Consider the following 24,048-nt stretch of genomic DNA (forward strand, 5'->3'; position numbering starts at 1 on the left):
TGGTCCTGTCAAGCAGACAAAAACCTGAACATGATAAATAGGACTTTGCATGGTTACATGACGTACAGCTGTTATCACTGAGGGTGTACTCACTTTTGTTCCCATCTACTTATACAATAATGGCTTTATGTTGAATTGTTTTCAAAGGACAGTAAATCTTTACTGCTATACATGCTGCAAATTGAATACTCTAAAATATATATCTGTTTCATTTCTACAGTATTGTCTTTTAAGGAAAAATATACTAAAATGGTTGCTGAAATCTGAGGGGTGCACTTACTTTTGTGAGATACTGTATACAATTTTATATAAACTAATACCAGTATCAAAAATGCTCCAATATATGAATACGATGGAAAATATCCGCCTAAAATGCCAAACAGACTTTGCTTGTGTGATGCACATTTAGATATAACATACTAGAAAGAGAACAGCAAACAACAACAACAACAACAACAAAAGCATAAAAAAACCCAAAGGAGCTGCATAATTAAATTTAGCTATATTTTTCCTTTATTTAATGCGACTTAAATCTGTATTACCGTATAACTTGCCTTCCAAAAGGTAATAAATCCTAAATAAAAATAAAGAAATGTATTTATATATTAAATAAATTAATTGTACAGACTGAAAGTGCGCCCCAAAACACTGCCTCGGTTACGTGTCTCCCTCTAGCGGCAGCAATGAATGAAATTCAGAGTGGGCGTGGTTTCAGGTTGCTTTGTTTTAAAAGGTGTACCAGTGGGGGCGTGTTCCAACTCCCATATTACCGTAATGAATAGTATAGTCATTTATTCGTAGTAATTTAGGCTATTCAGATTCTGATTTCGGATGCAATTCAGACACTAATAGCTTTATTACGGTAGTGTGCAGCCAGGTGTTTTCTTTGATTCGCCTAATGTTTTTAGTTGAACTTATGCTGTCACCTTCTTCTCTTCTCAAGCAGCTCCTGGGTGCTTTTTAAAAGCTCCAGATAAAATCAAGATCGTAGATGAGGAGCACTGTGGGTGTGTTTGATAGCTGAATGGCATGACTGAGAAAAAGCAGAAAAATGCATTAAGTGGCAGATAGATTGTTCAGATCAGCTGGAATATCACTCTTGTCGCATCTGCATATTGTTTTGTTGACTGGGGTAAGTGGTCTGTTTCTCAAATAATGTTTGTAATTGAGGATAATTAATGTATGTAAATTTAATAACTAAATATGCACCAATTATACAATTTCCAATTCAATAACAGTATCCATTGGGATAATGGGTTGGGATCTGATCATATCCATACCCATCAATTTATGTCTAATTCTTTGTTTATATATGTTATAGAATATATTTTTTATCCTTATATTTTTGTACTTTGCAGTTACACTTTATACGCTTAATATACTTTATATTTGTATTTTGACTGAATTTATTACTTTATATTCTATGTCTATTATATGCTATTACATGTTGGACGAAGCGTTTTACTACATGTCGTACTCTGTATGAACGTGAATGTGACATAAAATTGGATTTGATATTGACATTCATTCATTTACCCAACTTGAGTAATTGTTCCATCCTGTTCAGGGTCGTGGTGAGGCCAAAGTATCCAGGACACATCATAGTGCAACCATGAGCGCACATTCACAGCTAGTGTAGACAATAAAACTAATCCTGTTTGAGAGATGAGAGGAAACCAGAGTAACAGAGGAACTGCATAATAAGAGTAACCTGAGCTCAGGATATTGATATCCTGATAAATTATCCATTTCTCTTTGCAAACCTCCGTCATGTAGTAATATGAAACCTTAAAAGGCCTGAGGGTTGCAGACTTTAAGACAGTCTGAGTGTCCTATTTCTAAAGGGTGATCTGTCATGATGGTCATCATCACACATATTCACAGCATATAATAATTTAGGAGACGGCATGTATCTGTTAGAATTAAGACTAAAAGAATAATACGAAGATGCAATTTGGTATAAATGACCAACTTCCTTTCTTCACAGTTATTCTGTCACTGATAAGACTTTGTAATCTGTTGCTCAACCCCTATTAGACGTTAGATTTTAGCCTCCCATCTAAAGACTCAACCAACCGTCACTGGTCACTAAAAGATTTTATTGAACTAGTTTAATAGAGTAACAGTATGAATCAGATCGAATCCCATCAGATCCGATCAGGACATATCTGTGCCAATTTCGTTTCCCTGTTTTAGACTCATCTTAAAAATAAACCTTGACTGTGCTTTTTTTTGCGCAACAGAATTGTTACAAGCTTTTAGTCTCTTAGTTCCCTGTATGATGTGAGACGATGGCTCAATAATTCTTTAAAATGGCATTTACGAGTACACAACAGAGAAAAAAGAGAAGGAAAAAAAGCTTCTTATTTTAAGGCCCTGTGACAAGGTTATGCCATATGAGAAGATCCATAGGATTAAGTCTGACATTGCTGATGGACTCGTCACACTAATGCCTGCAATGAGAGAGTTTTGAAATTGCACAACAAGCATTGTAACATGTCAGCGACTGGTCCCAAGAGCGACACGTCGACTCGCTTGTCTGTCTGAGACGCTGCCTGATTACTGTACAGTAACTCATATGCATGTCTGCCTTCTACAGAAAGAGCTGAGGTGAGCACCAGCAGGAAATAAAGTGGGGATGGACCCGGATGTGGGTTAGATGAGGTGGGTTGCTGCAGAATCTGTTGATGTGAGTGCCATAAATCATTTTTATTATCAAAGGGCCAATAATTAGTGCTGGAAAAGTACAAAAAAAAGTTTTGAGAATTATTAGTAGGGAGGAAGAAGAATCTAAGAAACTACTTGTACACATGTCCTCAAACCAACACCATCTTAACCTTCATCTGCCACTCCTTTTTTTCTTTCTGTCTCTCGTTCTCTCTCTCTCTCTCTCTCTTTCTTTTGCTGTGGTGGTTTATTTGCAGCCAGGAAGTGGAACTATGCCTCTCTGACGCCTGCACAGAAAGTCATTGCAACGCACATCCGTTGTGCACATCTCAGAAAGGAGTAGGGAGAAAAAAAAAACCGTGCTGAGCTATGGCTATCTACTGAAATTAATAAGAAGTTAATACAGAAAGGTGAGTCCAAACAAAGTGTTTTGTTATATATTGTAGCTGTACATTATACAGAGTTATATAATCAATGCAGAAGTTAATGCAGTAATCATTAGGTGTGACATGTGCTGGATTTGAGATGAGGAGACAAATTATCATAAAAAGGAATTAAAAATATCTTCTCAATTGATATCATGAGTAAAATCGATTGATGTGGCAAACGTTTGTTAGCAGGATATAGCAGGAAAAATTGCTTTGTTTATATTTTATAAGCCATGTGTTCAGTCAAGCGACATGAATTTAGTGATCTGACTTAGAACTGCCCATTTATAGAGGCAACCCGGGTAAGAGATATATTTCTGTTGGTCTGGCACGTTTTTCTACATTCCTGCAGCCGCACTTCACTGTTGTTGGTATTTTGGTATTCAAATCACATGGGTTAGGTTTGGTTTTGCTATTTAAAGTGTAATGCCTTTGTGTTAAGGATTAGGTGCACACTGTGTGCATCGGCGCAGATGGACTTATCTATACATTGTTTACAGGAGCATCTGTGAACATCAAAATCTAGTTTATATGAAAGCTCATGTATTTGCCTCACTTCCTGTATAAGGAGACTATGGTGTATCGCAGTTAATCAGCTTGAAATTGTGTGTATATATATATACAGTATATCTCCTGATTCTGTGTATGAAAGGATGAAAGCAGTCAAAAAAGGAATCCAGGAATGATGATCAATTGGTAAAAGAGAAGTATAATGAATTGTATAATGAGAAGTTGGTATCTATGGTGTATCTATGGTGTATATATGGTGTATCTAAGTGTATCTATGGTAGCTGACTCTTTGCAGTGGTTGTGCTGCATTGCTATAAGATTTAGCGCACACTGTATTTTCACCGTTTAGTAAAACGTTTAGTATCATTTTGTTATTTTCAGCTCTCTGTGAACTCTTTGTGAAGTTTTGTGGGCAATGGAATCCAGCTGAAAAACACACATAAATGGATACAGAAATCTGTTTATATATCTTGAATGGGGAATTTGTAGTTCAGTTTGACCTATAAAAACATTTCAACACTATTTTTGCTCCAGTACGAATAAATAACAATATAGATATCTATACTTAAAATTGCTTTTGGTGTTTGATTTGCTGCTGTTAGTGTCTGATTTCTGCCCTATATTTTTGTGTAGTCTCCAGATGGACACAAGACGTACAGTCGTCACATAGAATCAGTTGCCTGAGAAGCCATGGAGAGCGATCTTATTCTTTCTTCACATCCTGCCTATCCAGATGAAGAGCCATATTTGGAAGCCAAGCGGTACATAGAAAGGGTTGAGCAGAAGAATAACCTGTGCCAGGAAGAAAACCACAGGGAGGGAACCATTGAACAATTGGAGACAGACTGCCCTGATCCCTTAGAGCATGGGGCTTCCATTACAATGTACCCTGTTAGGGTTCCCAGCATGCATTTAAACTGTGCTACAGTGCAATGGGATATGCCTCAACCTTCTGCAGATGCTCCATCCAGAGACTCAGGCTCAATTGATATTACCTCGAGCTATAGATTGAGTATGGACTGGGTAGTTAATCCTTTGTCCTTAGACATGCCTTTGTTAAACCAGGAGGACATTATTGACCTGGTAACTGCGGAAGAGCCTGGACAGGCAGATTTCGACTCTCAGCATGAAGGGCCAGCTACAAGTCTAGAAGTCGCTGCTTGCCAGGTATGTCTTAGCAATGTTCTCGTAGCAGCTTGAAAATTCTCATTTTAATTCAAATTTACTAATAAAGTCTGACACAAATTAAGTTAGTAATTCACTTTTCTGCTCATGTGCATTTTTAATGACACAGCCTTATTTACTGGTGTTTTTGTGATAACTGATTGCCAGATTAAATTGGGGAGTTTTGCTACCAAATGGCTTCCCACTTCCTAGATATGTGCTCTAACCTAGGGTTGCACACACGTTTTTAGCATGCAAGCTACTTATTAAATAGCCAAGTCAAAATGATCTACCTACTACATAAATAAATATCTAATTTTTTTGTCATGCGATTTACCCACACTACCTTTGCGTTCAACCGGTAGATCACAATCGACGTATTGGACACCCCTGCTCTAAACAAACACACTCTATGTAGTGTTTTTTTACCATTACTAAGAAGAAATGCTAGTAGTTTTCTCCATCCAATCTGGCTGTTACAGATCATTTCCACTTCAGCTCACAAATCTTGATCTTGGTTGTAGGGTGAAACAAAAAAGATCTATTAGTCATGTATCAGGCAGAGTGCTGCTTTCAATATTTTAAGACAATGATTTGGAATGTATAGTTGATCTGTTGTCGCAGATACAGTCATGTGGTTAATCGGGTTAATCTTCCTTGCGCCTCATTTGCTTTGTACTGAGTTTCTTCAGTAAGTTTGGCTGCTGCTTAACACAGAAGCATCTCTTATGAGAATATTTGTACTATTAGTCAAAACCCACTTATCACATTGATAACATCCAGGACTCTTGTTATAAGGATGCCATTTTGAGCATTTAATCTGCCCCATTCATATTTTAAGCGCTGACCTTGCTGGTAAACCATGCTGTTGCTGGTACTAGTGAAACAGGAAGGATTGTGTGGTTGGCATGTAGAACAGCATCTCTAAATATGAGTGTGGATGAGGTGGTGTGATGAGAGGTGAAATAATTTCCACAATGTTAAAACATTTGATTTATTATAATTGTTTATTTGATGTTGAAAAAACATTTGACCATTAACTCTTTCAGACCTGATTTAATGAAGGCAAAGGTATAACATATACACTATATGGACAAAAGTTTTTGGATTCCTGATCATAGTATTTGTATAAATGTCCCAGTCCACACTTAGTCCCCATTTGCTTTTTTGATAACCTTGGAAGATGTTCCAAAAGATTTGGGAATGTGCTTGTGGAAATTTGTGCTCATTTAAATGAGGGTGTTAGTAAAGTCAGGTACTGATGTAGGTAAGGTGTGGAGGCCTGGGGTGTAGACAGCGTTCACATTCTTCCCAAATTTGTTCAGTAGAGTTGAAGTCAGGGCTTTATAACAAGCCACTGAAGATCATCCACCCCGACCCATGCAAAGCATTTTCATAGAGCTGGCTTTGTGAACTGGCGCATTGTCATGCTGGAACAGGTTTGGATCTCAGTTCAAGTGATTGTCCTATACAGTTAAAGTATAGCCATCCTATACAGCTGTTTGCATCCAACAGTGTGTGTTGGTGTATGTCTGGAAGATTGCAGTATAATCTGAAAAGAGTTATAACAGCTATTTTTGCATGCCAAAGATCGAGTCTCAGGAGGTTTGACTGTTTTGCTTAAAGATGAAATGTGTTTTGCAGAAAAAAATATAGCAAATATAGTACTGGTAGTCCTCTACTTACGATGGAGATACGTTATGACGACCCCATCGTAATTAAAAAATATCATAAGTCGAAGATGGTACTATGATTGTGACAGCCTTTTCTGCTTCACGCTGAATAATTTTTTTTTTTATTTATATATTTTTTTAATACATTTTTATTTTCGGCTCTAAACTGATGGCTTTCCTCTTTTATTCCCCCTAAAAACGGGATACATACACATGGAAGACATGCTTTTATCACTAAAATTGCTGTTTGAAAAAATACAAGCGGAGAAAACTTTACTCCGTCGACCACTAGCAAGAGAGGGGCATCTCACAGGGCGAGAGATTCGCTCATCCCAGCTGCATGTCCAACGTATCCTACATCATACACAGCTGCCTGTGCCTGTTGCGTAAATTTTTTTATATTTTTACAATTTTGTCGTATCGCTCTCGTCATCGTAAGTTAGAAAAGTCGATCCATCGTAACTTAGGGACGAGCTGTATTTAGTAAATATTTGCATCACATCCATAAATGGAAGATGCAAACTTTGGAACTGATTTTATTACATTTTTTATTTACTATATATATAAGTATTGACATACTACAGAACTATACTCTTATGGTTATAGATTAAATGTCCTTTTTATTGTTGCACAAACGTTTGCACTACAAATGGCCCAGTGTGTCTTTTGGATATTCATTTGACAGCAACAGTGATGTATGTCTCTGTTGTGTTCATGGTCATTTGATGATTGTCTTATTGCATTTGAATGTCCAGAATGCATTTCATGTTTCGTCTGCATTAGCTTACAGTATCCACATTTTTTTTCTCCCGCAGTTCTCTGATGCAGAAACAGAGGTGAATGTTTGTTTTACACCATCAAATGAAGATGACCAGGCACCACTGACAGGTAACATGCATCATACATCACTGTCGATTTGTTTTTTTTGGTAGCAATCATGAGACTATAAATGTCCATCAGTGCTGAATGCTGGCCTTTAATAACATGCAATGTGACTTGCTATGCCTCTTCCTGTTTTATTTATGTCTACCTGGAGGCATAAATACACCCGCTATAAATTTCCATTTTACTTTCTACTGAAATGCAGGTGGGGGTGTTGACCACAGTATTGCACGCAGCATTTAGCCTTCTAACAGAGGTTCTGTCTTTAGTTTCTCTGAGTTTATATCTAAATAGGGGTTGTGTAGTTTTAAATTGAAATGGGGACAATTAAGGTTACAGCTCATTTAAGCTCATTTTGTATTGAAAGAATGCTTGTTTTGAAAGAAATTGTGATTCAGAGATTCCAAAGAGCTTTGGAATAAGTCAATTGAGAAATAGCTTGCACCATGTTCTTTTTTTTCTTTCAGAATATTTTAATACAGTAAGGAATTAATCCAGTTTATACAATTACATTATTACTAACTAGTTCTTATGTTTTAAGGAAAAAAATTAGCTGTTAGCTTTTATAATGTAACTGGAAAAACCAAGCATGAAGCTGGAGAAGGCTAATAAATGTTACTAATAAAAAAGCAGATAATAGTTTTGCTAGCAGTACAAAACATTATGCAAGTGTGATGCCAGTTGGAATTACAAAGCTACTTTTGCCTTGAAATTTCTGTTCCTTTAAAAAGCTCCAATTATTTCAGTAACAATTTTGAGTCTATTTGATTTTCGGCCCACGTGAGCATCATGTTATATAAAGAATTCATTAGCATTCTACAAGTAACTTTGTCATAGAACTGATCAGCCTTTGAAAAAAAAACCATGTCTATGTAAATAAATTCCTGCACTCTAATCTCTTTTTTAGAAACCTCACAGACGTCAGAAGGGAGTGATGGTGAATTAGTAAACTACGAGAAAAACGGTGATGAGAAAGAAGACCATCTTTGCACAGAAAATCCAGAGATCCAGGTGGTTCCTGAGATTTTAGAAGGTCTTGAAGAAGAATCTCTAAAAACAGGGAATAATGTGCTAATTTCTGAAGCTGAGGAAGGTTTGGAAGAAACAAAAGACGGTGTGGAGAGCAGTTCCGAGGATGGTATGATTAGTGTAATTATAACGTTACCTGGAGAGGAGGACTGCAGTACCACACCACAGTCAGAAACAAAATGCCCAGTCCTTGAAGTAGATTCAGCACAAAAAGAGGAACCTGATCTAATCCAAGAGGTATATCCACCACAACCAGGAGCACCACCTGATTTGGTCTGTGATGCTGTAAATGCAGTAGTGACTGTAGATTCTGAAAATATGAACTTGACTATAATTGCTAATGATGAGATACTGGAGTTAGAAAATGCAGAGACATTTGTGGAGACGCAAGAATGTGTGTTGGAAGTCAAGCAAGAGGAACCAACCTGTGAACAGCAGATGGAAATTACAGTGGAAGTGGAACTTCATGGACACAACGAACAATTCATACAACAACAGTCAAAACAAGAACTTTTAATTGGTGAAGAACTTTCAGAAGGGTCAAAGCTATCAAGTTCTAGTGAAGCACAAACATCAGACCAGGAACGCCAGACAAAAAGTGTAGCTGATGTAGAAGCAAGTCAGACAAAAAATCCCAAGGTGGAAGAACTCTTTGTCCAGTCAGAAAGCTTTACTGAAACAGAATCTACGCAACTTTCAGAATTAAAGGATGGTAAAGAAACCGAGCAGGAAAACCGTACTGACTCCGAACATCAAAACCATGATGGTGAAAGGCAAACTGAAAATGTATTATCTGAATATGTGACTGAGGAGCAACAGGGGGAATCAAAGGATGATAAAGAAACCAATCAGTCACTTGAGATCCAAAAAATCGATCAGGAAAACCATACTGACTCCAAACAACTTCAGAACCATGATGAAGACAGTGAAAGGCAAACTGAAAAGGAATCATCTGGACATGTGGCTAATGAAGAACAGGAGGAATCTGTCGACTCTGCAAATCCTATCAAGAAGAGAAACGTAACATTCGTAGACAGAGATGAAGCTTGTAAACTTGCAGAGAGACTTTACAAGCTTGACAATGTTCAGCGTACTGATGTGGTCCGACATCTGGACAAAGAGTGAGTTACTTCTAAGCTTCAATTCATAATGATAGTGCTGTTAAAGAGTTTGCATCCCTCATAGTTTTTTGAAAAAGTAAACCAGTGACTGTCTCAGTCTGTAGACCTAAACTTGAGAAAGCAATGTGGGGTTCTTGAGTTGTGCAGTCGAAGATATTTGCCTTTTTGTAAGGAGGTCATGCTTCAATACAGTCACTGCTACAGCTGGGGCACCAGATATGCTGTTACTTGCTCCACAGTCAACCACAGCTACCAGAGCTATCAATCATGGGCATTTGTGAGCACATTTATATAGAACAAGGCAGATAGCAGTTTCTGATGGGTTATGTTGATATTTTATTACTTATATAATGAAGGAATATGCAGTCTTTTTTTGTTCCAACATATACAAACACTCAATTGTACATATCATTGACTGTCCATGCTTTTATTTTCAATCAGCAATGAGTTCAGTCATGCTGTTGGGGAGGAGTATCTTAAGTTCTTCGATTTTACAAACCAAAGCTTGGATGAAGCTCTTCGGTAAGATGATCCAGATACTTAAACATTTTCTTTAATGAATTCTTAAAAAGTTGTGATCCTTACCTGTTTTTTTATTTTTCATTAGATCATTTCTGATGCAAGTGGTTCTGATTGGCGAAACTCAAGAGCGGGAAAGAGTGCTTGATCATTTCTCCAGGCGTTACCAGCAATGCAACCCTGCAACATTCTCTACAGCTGGAGCCGTGCTCACACTCACATGTGCTGTCATGTTGCTCAACACAGACCTGCATGGACAGGTACGCTCCATTTCAACATCATAGCCTGGATTTAGAAGAATATTTTGGGTTAAAATGATGGATTAAGATTATGTTGTGTACACACCACTTTCTAGCTCAGTGTAAGTCAATAAAATGTCCTCTTTCTGTTCAGAATGTTGGGAAGTCCATGACCATGCCTCTCTTTGTGTCTAACTTGGATGGGATGAATGAAGGAGAGAATTTTAATAAAGATTTACTAAAGGTGAGAGGAGTTTTGCGAACGATTTAAACTCTCCAGTGTACATAGAGTTGAGTGCAAAAGTTTGCATACCTTTAGGACAAGCATTTTTAGATATAATGTATATTATCAAAATGACATTTGTGTGTGGTTTCTTTGCATTTCTGAAATATTTCGCTGCATTTTATACTATTTAATTTTGTATGTGACACACACACACACACACACACACACACACACATTTTTTCTTACAAATCCATCTTCCACAAACCTTGATCTGGGTCCAGCACATTTTGACTTTGCTTTCGGTTCATTTGAAACAATTCTATTTGTAGATTTTGTTGCAAAATTCACGTACACATGGTTTTTATTTACTAGGCAAATCTGTACAATTACAATTTCTCTTTTTGTACATATTGAAACCTTGACAAGCACATACTTTTGCACTCAACTATAAATCTAAAAAAAATTTCTATCTCTTTCATAGATGAATAATTTGCAGATGCTTGCTCTTTTTTCCACAAAAAAGTATTTTTCCTCCACTGATTTCTTTAAAATCTTTTTTTCTTGAAAATTGCCTTCCAGACCTTATATAACTCAATCAAGAACCATCCGCTTGAGTGGGCCGTGTGAGTCTATCTTGCTTTAATATTTTTTTCTCCTTTCTTGGCTTTAATATTTGGTGGTCTATATTTACTTCGTCTTTTAATCCTCTATTTTTATTTGTTTTTCCATTTAGAGAAGATAAGGAATTGTTGACCTTAAACCCAGATTCGGATCCAGATGCACCTCTTCGCTCGAAGAGTAACCCATTTCAGGATCTTGCTCATGATAAGAAGGCCACCGTGTTCCAGAAAGGCTTCCTGAAGCGTAAAGCACACGCAGACATAGACGGCAAGCGCAGTAAGTGATTGAGTTTTGTTTCGTTTTAGCTTGAAGATGGTGGATAGCGTGACTTGATTTTTTCCTTTTTGTATGCCAGCTCCATGGGGAAAGAGGAGTTGGAAGACTTTTTATGCTGTGCTTAAAGGAATGGTGCTCTATTTACAGAAGGTGAGTTGACTTGTCTGCACTTTAACCCAGTGGGTTCTCACAACTCATTCAAGGAACCTCCATAACTAATGAGTTTGAGTTTTCATTGGACATTTAATATACAAAAGCATAAAAATGCACAACAATCTTAAAAAATGGTTCGATCTTTTGCTTTTTGTGGGTTTCCTCTGGGTTTTCTGGTTTCCTCTCTCACCACTGCTCTTTTAACATCATACAGCGAACAGCTTCTCTTTCTTGTATCTTAGCTTTGCTTAAACTTATTATATAAATATAAAGATTTTGGGTTCAGTTTTTCTGCATTTGTAAAAAAAAAAAAAAAAAACAACGTAATTTCCGGACTATTAAGCGCACCCAAATATAAGCCGCACTAAATTTTACAAAGATTTTTATTTTGAACATAAATACGCCGCACCTGTCTATAAGCTGCAGGTTCCTACACTGAAACTAATAAACTTTACACAGGCTTTAACGAAAGACAGTGTCTGTTACACGGCTTGTATCTAAACAGTAGCCTACCAAGAAAGTCATTGTTTACTGTCTTCCTCCTTCCTTTCACAACTATTTCTCTCGGGAGTTTTTCTTTTGGCATCGCCGTGCGTTTAAAAATCACCATCGGTGAAGCTTTTCTCCTGATGCAGTGCAGCTCAGAACACAGGTGAAGTGTGTTTTCGTGCCCGGTTGTTTTCAGCGTGACGAAAAATTCACATTTCCTGTAGACAGTCCGAGTGAGCGGCAGGTCAAACGTCAGAGGAACATCATCCATATTTATGATGTGGTGCGGCCCGATTCAGTGGGAGCGCATCTGATTTAATATAAAGAGTTTCATTGGTTCACCTGAACCCATTCAGCAATTTTATTGGTCTAATGTTATGGGGCTCAGTTTTTTGGATTGAAGTTTGTGAAACGGGGAAAAACCCAGGAAAAGTCCCATATATTAGCCGCTTCATTGTTTAAGTCGCGGGGTTCAAAGCGTGGGAAAAAAGTAGCGGCTTATAGTCTGGAAAATACGGTAGTTGGACCCGTTGCATTAAATTACACACTATTTTTTTTTTTTTAATTCAATTCAGTTTTATTTGTATGCCACAATAACAGTGCATTTTTGCCCAAAGCAGCTTTAAAATGTTAAAATGTTTAGTCACACCAACATCATGATGATCTGTCTCCATTCCTCTCTCTGTCTTGTAGGATGAATACCGGAAAGACTGGCAAAGCTCTGAAGAGGTGCTCAGTGTTCATCACGCTCTGGCAGAGAGAGCACAGGACTATACCAAGCGGCCGCACGTATTCCGGCTTCAGACTGCAGATTGGAGGGTCTTCCTGTTTGAAGCACAGTAAATGTTTTCTCAATCACTACAGATAATCCTGTTTACACACCTCTCTTCTGTCTGATGTTTTAGGATCATTCTCTTGTGTTCTCTTGTGTTCTAGATCTACAGAGCAAATGAACTCTTGGATCGGCCGAATCAACCTGGTGTCCGCTCTGTACTCGTCTCCTCCATTTCCGGCTGCTGTTGGCTCTCAGAGGAAGTTCTGTAGACCCATCCTACCAGCCACACAGTCAGCACTTTCAATGGTAGACAATTAAAGTGGACTACTAAACTACTTAAGAAAAGCAGCAGTTATGTTTGTGTTTGAAAGAGTCTTGAATATTTCACCAACAATATTTTAGTTCACTAGAGTAAAATACTGTTTGTGATTCAGTCATTAATGATAGAACAAGTTGACCAATATATTACTACCAATTGAGGCAGTTTACGCACTGTTTTTGAATTTTGCTCATTTGACTGATCCTCTTATCTATTAAATCAGGATACAAATAGGTTTTATGAGTCATGCTTACAGGTTCAACAGAGGCAACTCTAAGACTTAAACTTACGGTAGCAGAGAATAAAAATATATATAAGCACAGTGTTGTACATAACAGTCCATCGTTGTCAAGGTCTGTGACAAAGTGCTCATGAAGTGGGTCAGTGGTATTATTTCTAGTACTATATTAATAGATGAAGCTAATTCCCTATAGTTTTTTGCTCTAGACCGGGAAAATCAGCCAAACAAATTAGTTATGTGGCAAATGATTCCGTGATAAACTGGGAACGCGAGATTCGAATCGCGGTAAAGAGGGGGATTACTCTACATTACAATATATTCACTCTCTGAAAATGATATGATAGAAAATGGTATTCATTTTGCTATTTAATGATTATTTACTTCCCATTTCCACTTCTGGATTTAAATACTATGAAAGATCTCAATGATTTACTCTTTACTGGTTTAGCGCCTTCTTCCATTCTTCATATAAAAGAAGGGGAAAAACAAGAAGTGCACATTTTTTAGTGTCAAAACCCTCTTGTTTGTGTGAGCAGGAGAAGCAGCTGCAGTCACATGCCGCCATGCTGCAGTCGTTTCAGGAGGACCTGAGCGAGTTACAGCAGAGGGTTCAAGAAAGCCGAAGGGCAAAAGCCAAGGAAGTGGAGGAGCACAGACAGAAGGAGGAGTACCTACAGCATGAGGTTTGTGCACATGTGGGAGAATGAGTGTGCAAACAAACACATACTAATCTAAACCATGCTCAGGAGAAAGCTTCTTCAGTGGAAACTAGATTGGATTAATGCAATTAGTTTAATTAATCAACATGAAACTGTTTGATGCTCATTGTGATTAACAGATGGATTAAACCAGGTGATTGATGTAACTCCAGAATATAAATAGATCGCAAATGTTGAGCTATTTTGAGTTGCTCAATAGCTCCTAGTTTAATAACCACAAATGACTGTAAAAGACTGTAGAAAGAACATTACTCATAATTACATTACAGTGCTCATGTTAGTTCTCTCTCTCCAGTGTTCTGTATTGTGTAAAGATTTATGATCACACTCATGAAATCACCCAAATGAGGATGGGTTCCCCTTTTGAGTCTGGTTCCTCTCAAGGTTTCTTCCTCATAACATCTAAGGAAGTTTTTCTTTGCCACAGTCACCATGGCTGCTCATCAGGGATTAATGCACACCATTCACATTAACTGTTAAATTCTGTGAAGCTGCTTTGAGACAATGTCTGTTGTGAAAAGTGCAATAGAAATAGACTTGACTTGATCTTAAAAGAATGTTTTAAAAATGTTAGGCTCACCACACAGTTAAATATTGTAAATAGACTAGGTGATATTTTTCCAATCTTGAACTTAAACCAGTTTTGGTGAGCCTGTGCTTACCATAGCCTCAGATTCTTAGCCTTCAGGAATGTAACCTGACATATATTTGGCTGTTGTACTGCATCTGCCTCCAAGAGATGCTCCATTTAGATGCTTTTCTGTTCACCATGGTTGTAAAGAGTGCCTAAGATAAAAACCTTTTGTCACTTTAGACATGTTTGGCTATTCTACTCTAAACTCTCCCATCACCAAGACAAACTCACATGCAGACCTCTAGATTCTGTGTAAAATCTAGACACCATGTCTGACTGTTCTCTTTCACCTTTTGCTCTTCTCAGCAATCACGATATGAGGCTTACGTTCACATTCTGGACGTCTGGCAGGCCCTGGGAAAGTCCTCTGAGACGGCCGGCGGGACAGACCTCACCCTTTTCGACCAGGAGTTGTGGAAAGGCGCAGACACAGAAGAAAAGGAGGACAGTGATATAGATGGAGGGATGATAAGATCTCATTCCAGTCCATCTCTCGAACTGGAGGTAGCGACCCCACCTGTGGTGAAAGTGAGGCGTAACATCTCGGAGAGACGGACCTATCGCAAGATCATCATTCCCCGACGTAACAGGGAGGTTTAAGACTAAAAATCCGACTGTGACTGATTCATTGTTCTAAAATAGATTTTATTTTATTTACATACGTTCTTCACCAATCCTCCAGTTGCCGAATTTCAGTATTTGATGAGGGCTGCATTGCAAAATGTCCCTAACCGTAACCCTGACTCAATAATTTGCCATTTTTAAAAGTACAAAATGAGCTCAGAGATCACCACTTTATTTATCTACATCTGTTTGAGAAATCTAGTGACATTTTTATTTCAGTAATCAATCATCGAATACAGCAGTCATATCTATATAACATCGTAGCAATTTACTTAACAATTATTTTGAATCTAGTACACTCAAGAACTGTTTTTATTTTAGTAGTTATTAGTAAACCTGAGCCAGAACATTGCTCATAATATGAAGTCGAAATGACAAATTTTTTCCATCTATTACGCATCGTTGGTTTTACTGCTTACAGTCAACAATGATTTATTGTTTTAATATTAAATATTTCAACCGGTATAGATATGTACTCGCTGTTCAACATGACCAAAAAAAAAACATTTCTTGGTGGTGAACACACATTTGAAGGGTTCACCATGCCTTGTTTACAGCTCATAAGTCAGCTGCAACACTGACAAAGAAAAGCTCTGTTTATTGCAAATACATTCCACAAAATTTGTCATATATATATATTGTTCAATACGTGTGCTTAGTATGTTTAGAAAAAAATATTACATCTGTAAGGTTTCTGTTTGATGTGCCTATACCTTTAAAGAAAAATGGTTCTTTATGGTTGTGTGTTGGGTAAAGGCAACTTCCTGGAACCCTTTCTGATGATGAAACACCATGTTGTATGGTTCTACGTCAACAATTTTAGAACTAACCACAAAGGGACGCCATTTTTCTTTTGAAGTGTATAGTGTATTGACTGATTGTGGCCACAAGAGGGAGCACGTCTGTCTACTGTAAATTCACTGGACTAAATAAATTAGATCAAATTTAGTCTAAACTAAATTAAATACAGTTGATATATTTTTATATATTAAAAAAACCCTGCAATGCACTATGTAAGCTGTCTTCTTTTTTTCTTTCTTTCTTTTTTTTACCTTTTTTATATCCATGTATATTTTGCATAATGTTAGAAATAAATAAACTTTGCTATAAAAAAAACAGATTTTCGTCATATACTAATAAATATTTCAAGGTGCTGCCTCATTTCTCTGACAGCAACATTTCTCTGGAGCTCATACATTGTTTTAGCGTTCTTTTTTCCAAGGTTTATTCGGATAATTGAGGGGCCTTGGCTTCACTCTCTGAAAGGGAAACCCTCAGTTTACTCTTATTAACCACGTGGCTGGGAAGCCATTGAACAGAACACATGCTGAGTTAATTAGCAAAATTAGTTGTTTTCCTTTTATACACAGCGGGTGGATTTGTACAGTTCGAATCCAAATTGCTATTCAATGCATGGCTTAACACTTGTGGAAATCTGATTTAATACATTTGTTAGGCTAACACGCAAATCATTAAAACTTTATAGGGGTTTTTAAACCTAAAGGATTCCCCCTTTAGAGGAATCTACAAAGGGATAGAAGCAGATGTTTTTTTTTGTTGAAAAGTCATCATTTATGAGCTATGATCATCACTGTTTTTTCTGTGTTCACAATTCATCATTTATTTTTGATCAAAACTTTATTTAAACTTTATTTATACTTGTCATTTCTTTGAGATCAGCTCATTCACAAAGACTTGTCTGGTGGACATTTGCAAAATTAAATTGAATTCATTTTCTATATTTAATTTCTATAAGGAGTCAACTGCCAGTCATTCTGAAACCGAAAGATTTCTGATTTCTCAATTGCATGGCAAGCTGAATTTCTCCTCATATAAACTTCAGAAGCTTTAACCTAATTGATAACAAGAACAGACTTGCAACTAGGATGTTTCACAATGTTGAACGTAACTATAAATAGTTAAACGTATGAACCACAATGCCCTCCACTAATATTTGTACCTTTGGTAAATATGAACAAAGTTTAACTGTTTAATCAGAAACTGTGTTTGATTTTACAGTTTTTACGATAAAAATACTTCTATGGGTATAAAAAATTTACATATAATGTACTGTGTGTATATATATATATATATATATATATATATATATATATATATATATATATATATATATATATTCTTTCTTAAACATATTTGTCACTCCTATGAAGTCATATGAGTAAAATATATCTTAAATATATAATCCCATTGATATTTTACATTGTTTAATAGACCTGGGTGGCACATTCTGTTTCACTGGGGCATAAATATGAGGTAACACATAGTCCAAATTCGCTTAGTCATTCATCACAATATGTAGGACCAAGGAATATAGCTGTAATGTGCAGAAAAAGATTGATCCATCATGTATTATTCAGTAATACATAAGAAATTGGTTAGTTCATCAAATTGATGTGGATCCTAATCCTATAAAAGAATAAAACACTTTGGGACATACTAATATTTAAAATAATCTACCCTGGGATGGTAACAGTCACTCGGCTAAATTAATTTGCTGATTATTGTCCAATTATAAAAAGAAAAACAACAAGAAACAAGGAGAAGGTTGTATTTTTTGCAGTGTGGAAACTGTGTAAATTAAAGCTAAACAAAGAACATAGTGTTTATAGCTAACATTGGTGAGAAAACAAGTTTAAACAATGCTCTATCCATTTCAGTGTGAACTGAAATCGCCTCCTGAGATAACTGATGCTCTGTGATCTTTCTGATCACAGAGAAAACTAAATCCTTTGTCCATTTTCCCACTGTGTGAATTTGACCTGTTAATTTGATATGCTTATCCTATACCTACTCTTTTTGGCCATTTTACCCAACAAACCTGCAATTTAGGTTCCTCTTTGTGAGAATACAATCACTGACTGTATCTCACCTGTTGCTCGGGACAATTTATCAGCCCTCCTCCACTCCATCCATCAATAGACCAGCATGGACCAGATGGTATTTGGTGGACTGACTCAGCCATGATGCCTATGAGTGTGTCCAGTGCGCTGTATTTCAGGTGTATAATTGGAATATTTAAGTTTATGTGCAGTGTAAATTAATCATCCAGTAACCCCTTAAACCTGACAAAAGTGTCAGTTTCTGCCCAGAGCACTGCAGTCTAATAGTTAATGAGTGCTATTCACCATCCAAATGATATCTGTACAGTGAAGATCCAATGATGGTTCATTTGCATTGATGAACGGGACAAAGGCAGGCAGCGTGCCATAGATCAGCAATAATCTGTAACTATACACTTAAATAGCCAAATAGTAGATTAAAATGTATACACACGCCCCTTTACCTTTAAATGTGTTATAGCAATCAACAAAATGCAAGTGAACTACAAATTAAAAGGGAAAAAACACAAGATGTGCAAACCACTTAACTAAAACATTGTGATCACATATTTTATGTTTAATACAGCACTCAATTTTTTCAAGTTAGAAGTCTACAAGATTAGCACATCTTAATTCAGTGATTTTTATTCCACTCAAATGGAATAAAAATGCCCCAAATGCCCCAGATGTATCAAATTGGGTTTTAGATTTGGGTTTTGAATGGATCATTCCAAAAATTTGGATCGTTTTTTGAAGCCATACCTTTGTTGACTTCGATGTGAGATTTTGGTTGTTATCATATCGGACAGTGTAATTTTTCTTTAAAGTTTCGCCAAAAACCAAGACATTTGGAATTATCCATTTAAAAAAAGCAGTACTGTGGGATGATGCGTTCCAAACAGTTCTTCCTTGGTTTCAGCTGGCCATAACACTTGTTTTGTTGGCATATTTTGTTTTTAGGTAAGCCTGGATGTTCTTTTTCCATCCTTAGATATAGTCCAGACATGGGAAGAAAACAAGAGATAATTTTCACATGCAACCAGTGACCAGGACTTGTTAAATATTCCTTTATGCTTTTTTGTCGCCATAGGTCTCTTAATAGCTTTTTTGATCATTTTGTCTTTCTGGAATTCCTTGTTTCTTTAGTCAATTTTGGAACTGCCATCTTGTTCTTGGTAATGCCACTGCAGTGCTCCATTTTCTCCACATGTTAATGGTGAGCTATTTGATGTTTTGTCTACTCTTTCCTGAACAATTCGTTTTAAAAAAGAGATCCTGTAAAACCTTTTAAAGCTGGGAATCCACTGATCCAGATTATTTGGAGATAATCACTTCACAAATGGCAGATGTGTGATCATTACTTTTGAGCATGAGTTGCAATGAAATAATTTTGTCCCATTTGCTTTTCAAAAGGGACATAAAGCAAAAACTGGAACATGGGACAGTGGAAAAAGATCTGCTATGATTTGTTATACATGATTTTTCTTTTTTTTTCATAAAATCCTGTATTTTATGGAGGTTGTATAGATGTTTTATATATTTACTGTATGCCAATTGACATTGATTTTAGGGTTGTCTCTGTTGTGAGACATTTTCTTTGCTACTGTAAGAACAAATGTTATATTCATAATGCTGAAACTGCCCACAAGCTTATATTTAAAGGCTTGCTTGGTTAGTTTGTATTGCCGACTAAAGATACTTTTTGCATTTTTTCATCTAAATAAAAGACAAGGTTAAATATTATTCTTCCTTTTCTAGTGCAGTGTATTTTACCAGTTTCATCAGGATTAAACAACCTCTATTTTTGCAATGAAATATCAACTTGCCAGCCTAAATAGATCCACTATATGAGGAAGAGCTTTACTTCCTTTCATTTGACTAACCTGCCATTAAGATACATCCTGATGCTGAAACGGTCATGACTGACTGCAGGAATGACTGATTGTACCTGTAGGCTGTAGTATTGTCCAGGATGTGTCGGAGGGGCCCGATAAAGATCTTGCGGCTCAGTATCAGATAAGCTAAATACAGGTTGTTGATGTATAAACAAATCTTAAAGAAAGGCCCCGTCACTCCCTCAGTGAGTCAGAAAATGACCGAACACCCACTCCAGATGAAATATATGCACTTTTGTTTTTACTCATCACTCTGAGAAAACAAGGACACGCATTTAGGCATAAATACAAAGTTAATCATCAACATAGTTCAGTTAGATATTAGATTGTGAACACAGCACAGGCTGTGCATACTGTACACTACTTTGAAGTACTACAGCAGTGCACAGTCTTTTGTTGTGTGTTTTCTACAGAGGCATATACACACTCCATTCATTTCTTACATCTACTTTAAGAAATATCAGCAAACAACAGAATTAGGTGTGTATAAGTGTGTTTTATAAAACAACTATATTAAATGAGTAAAAAACCTACCCAAGAGTTAAAAAGCAACAATTATATATATGTATAGTGTAAGGTCATCCTGTCAAGGAAAAAGCCAATTCAGCAAACTCCAAAAAAGAAAAAAAAAGAAAAATTTGGGAATAAAAATAAAGCATTAAAACCACTTTTAGCTCATTTTACAAGCTTAATTTTAAAAACATTAATTATTGAAGTACAAATCTTACAAAACTAATCACTAAGTATAGTAATTAAGTACTCATTACCATAACCATTGTTGGTATCAAATAGAAAGGTTCAATAGACCAGTTAAGAACATTCGAAAATGATTTTATTCTTTTTCATATTTGACATTAATGATTATATCAAATTTATAAACAGGGCAGGTACACATTTTTAGATATACAGTATAGGAAAGGGAGTATTTTTATTAGCTATTATTTTTCTACACATAAAGTTTTTGCCTCTTCTTGATGAAGAACTGTGTGAAATCCATACTAACAAGTTGTCGTCTTTGTTGTAAACTTTTGCATTTAGCTAAATCTTTACAAGTTTTTGTTTTCTGTTCATGCTCTCACAGTTTCAGTTGAGGGATGTTAATCTGATGTCAATCTACATCGTTTTTATAGCCTTTAAAGGTAAGCAGGACTGAGAGTGTGACAGTAAAGAGTTCTGTAAAGCATTAAACACTAAGGGAATTCATTGATTTGAATAGAGGAACTCCCTCTGCACCTTTTAGTTAGTTTTTACCAAGTTTTAAGGATTTTTTTTTGGACATTTGTCACCTTGTTGCTGATATATTGTTTTATTTTTGAATTGAATGAAACTAAAAGCCAATATACATACATGTAGTCCTCTACTTATGATAAAAAATATCGTAATTCCATGATGGTGCTATGATTGTGACTCTGATGGCTTTCCTCTTCTTTCTTTCACTAGCAGCAGGAGACATATTTGGGCGCTTGGACGATATGTTAAAATTAAAATGCTAACTTAAATTGCAGTTTGAAACTGTTTGAAACAGAAAGAAATACACACTCAAACTGAGACAACTTTACCCGTCGACTGCTGGCGAGAGTGGAGCATCTCACAGGGCAAGAGTTACGCTCATCCCAGCTGTGCGTCCAACGTATCGTACTTTGTACACTGATGCCTGTTACTCGAAATTTTTCTATTTTTACAATTTTGTATCTAGCACTATGTAGTAGCACTATCGTCATCTTAAGATCGAAATATCATAAGTTGAACCATCTCCATCATCAACTCAGGGACCATCTGTATGTATGTATATATATAATGGATTCAGTTGAATTTTATACAAGGCCCCCCTGAAACAGAAACAGTGTAAGGTCATGACCAAGGCAGCTGTGGAGTTTCTGTGAAGCGTGACCGCTCTGTTGGTACTGAGTGCCGTCCGGTTGCTCTTCTCTGGCGGTGATTACAAGCAGACTGGGTTGCTGCTGAGCCTACAAGCACCCTGTTTTTGTTCGCATCGTCTGCTTGGTTAAAGAGCTTTGTGCTAGCCTGTCAAGCCTGGTTGAGTAATTAAAAAGGCGCGCAGAGGTTTGCCTTCATTAAGGGCCTCGTCTGGTACTTAACTGCTACAAACATGGTCCTTTGACATTCTTTTGCACTGGCTGATCTGTTAGTCCTGAAAACACCTGACTGTTTCTGCACTCTTGGCCTTCTTGAGTTTTTTTATTCTATCATATATACCTATATAGACTCCACCCCCTGTCATGCTTTCTTTCATTCCTCTGTTGTGTTACTGTTATATTTGCTTTCAGAAATGATTAATAAAAATGATTTATTTTTTATGTCATCCTTACTAACTGTTGTTCTAGTTAACACAGGTTACTTATAATAATCTGAATGTAATTTTTTTATCTGAGGTGATTCTACGTTTTTGTCTGATACCAACAGCAGACTGTAGTTTACCTCCTTTTAATTTCTGTCACTGAACATCCTTGATGGATTTTAAACAGACTTTCTGTTTTGGTGCTTTGGCGTCCACTTGACTTTCAAGATCCTTCATGCGTCATGGTCGAAAGGCAGGGGTTCTCAAGGTTCTTATAGCTTTTAAACTTTAAAGGAATTTCCATTATTAATTTATTTTGTGAAAATGATTCAGTAACTTGATTTCAGCATTTTATTAATGAACTTTTTCCCACCAGCAGAACACAGTACATTCAAGCTGACATTATTTATACTCTTCCTAATTTTTGATTCACTGTAGTTCGGATTAATCCTACTCTATCAGAACACAGTAACCAATATAATATCATTACCTAATGGGAGAAGCCAAAAGAAATGTATTAATAGTAATTACTGATCACCACTATAACAAAAAAACAGACCACTTGCAGACCACTTGGTTATGCTTTATGGACCTAATTTTCAAAACCACTGATCTAGGGTTTTAAACAAAATCCAGTCAGGACTAAGAAGATTTTCTCACCACAGGAAGCATGTATTTCACTTTGATGGCATTTTATCGTTATGATGATGATGTTAAACTTTAGATTTAAACCTTTAGATTTATATCTTTCCTTCAGCTGATTTAATACTCCATTTTACCTTCATTTTGTTCATGTTTCAATGCTGACAATATACAAAATCAGACATCTATATCTTATTTCTTGAGCTAAAGATCTACATAGTAATCACACAAGCAAATTTTCCACAAACCAGGCCTTTTCTTTACAACTTCTTTCAATCACATTTGGTAAAATACCTGCCTTGCTCTGGGGCATGCAGGCTCCTGACCTGAGATTGCCCTTACCAACTGGCCAAACTGCTCCCACCGACAACATTGCCTGGAGTGACAGGCACTACGGCTCACATACACCTGACATTCAGACTACACACTGCGCCATGTGCTCTTTTTGACCAGACAAAACGGACTGAAAGTGTCCTACAGATGGAACATCGGTTGTGAACGGTGCCTAATATGAAGTCTCGTGTGTAAACAGACAGATGGCACATTTGTTTCGCGACTGGAAATTGGGTTTATTCGTTTAAGAATGTAGATGAATGGGACATCGTGATCTGGATTGCAAAATTCCAATGATGTCATTTTGGTCATTTAGATCATAAAGGGTGTGGGTGAAAATGGGATTTTTAAATAGAAATCTAAATCACAATTGCAAAGACAAGTCGTTTTGGATTGAACACTAATTAGCAGTACGTGTCAACTGGATAATAACCATGTATTTAATTTAGATAATGTGGTATCTTTAAGCAATATTCTGTTTACTCCTTAACATAATAACAGCAAGGCAACACTTCCTATTAGAAAGTAGCAACATATGATCATCATCACATGACAGATTGGTATGGATAGGAAATTATTTAAAGGATTTGAACTTGGGATTATTTGGTTCGACTTATTCGTATGATTTTGCATTGTTTTAACCAAAGGATCTTTCCTAAAGTTTGCATGGCTATAAACTCTCTTTGGTTGCTAGTAGGCTCTCTTAGCAAAGCTACATACTACTGTATGT

General features: G+C 36.6%; 1 protein-coding gene across 4 annotated transcripts; it reads left to right on the top strand.

Moving 5' to 3' along the window:
* Positions 1–930: 930 nt before the first annotated feature.
* On the top strand, positions 931–16,318 carry LOC124379486 (PH and SEC7 domain-containing protein 4). 4 transcript variants are annotated; one of them, XM_046839850.1, is made up of 16 exons: positions 931–1,132; positions 2,600–2,689; positions 2,925–3,077; positions 4,239–4,772; positions 7,258–7,330; positions 8,232–9,474; positions 9,916–9,996; positions 10,082–10,253; positions 10,387–10,476; positions 11,038–11,081; positions 11,192–11,355; positions 11,435–11,505; positions 12,691–12,836; positions 12,934–13,078; positions 13,869–14,015; positions 14,992–16,318. In XM_046839850.1, exons 4-16 carry the CDS (start codon positions 4,296–4,298, stop codon positions 15,283–15,285), a joined length of 3,147 nt encoding a protein of 1,048 aa, XP_046695806.1. In that variant the 5' UTR covers positions 931–1,132; positions 2,600–2,689; positions 2,925–3,077; positions 4,239–4,295; the 3' UTR covers positions 15,286–16,318. The 4 variants fall into 4 exon arrangements, with proteins under 4 accessions (XP_046695806.1, XP_046695807.1, XP_046695808.1 ...); XM_046839851.1 differs by having other exon boundaries at positions 2,929–3,077; XM_046839852.1 differs by having other exon boundaries at positions 2,600–2,664.
* The last annotated feature ends 7,730 nt before the right edge of the window (positions 16,319–24,048 follow it).

Source organism: Silurus meridionalis, chromosome 25 (genome assembly GCF_014805685.1).
Source record: "Silurus meridionalis isolate SWU-2019-XX chromosome 25, ASM1480568v1, whole genome shotgun sequence".
In the NCBI taxonomy this organism is placed as follows: Eukaryota; Metazoa; Chordata; class Actinopteri; order Siluriformes; family Siluridae; genus Silurus; species Silurus meridionalis.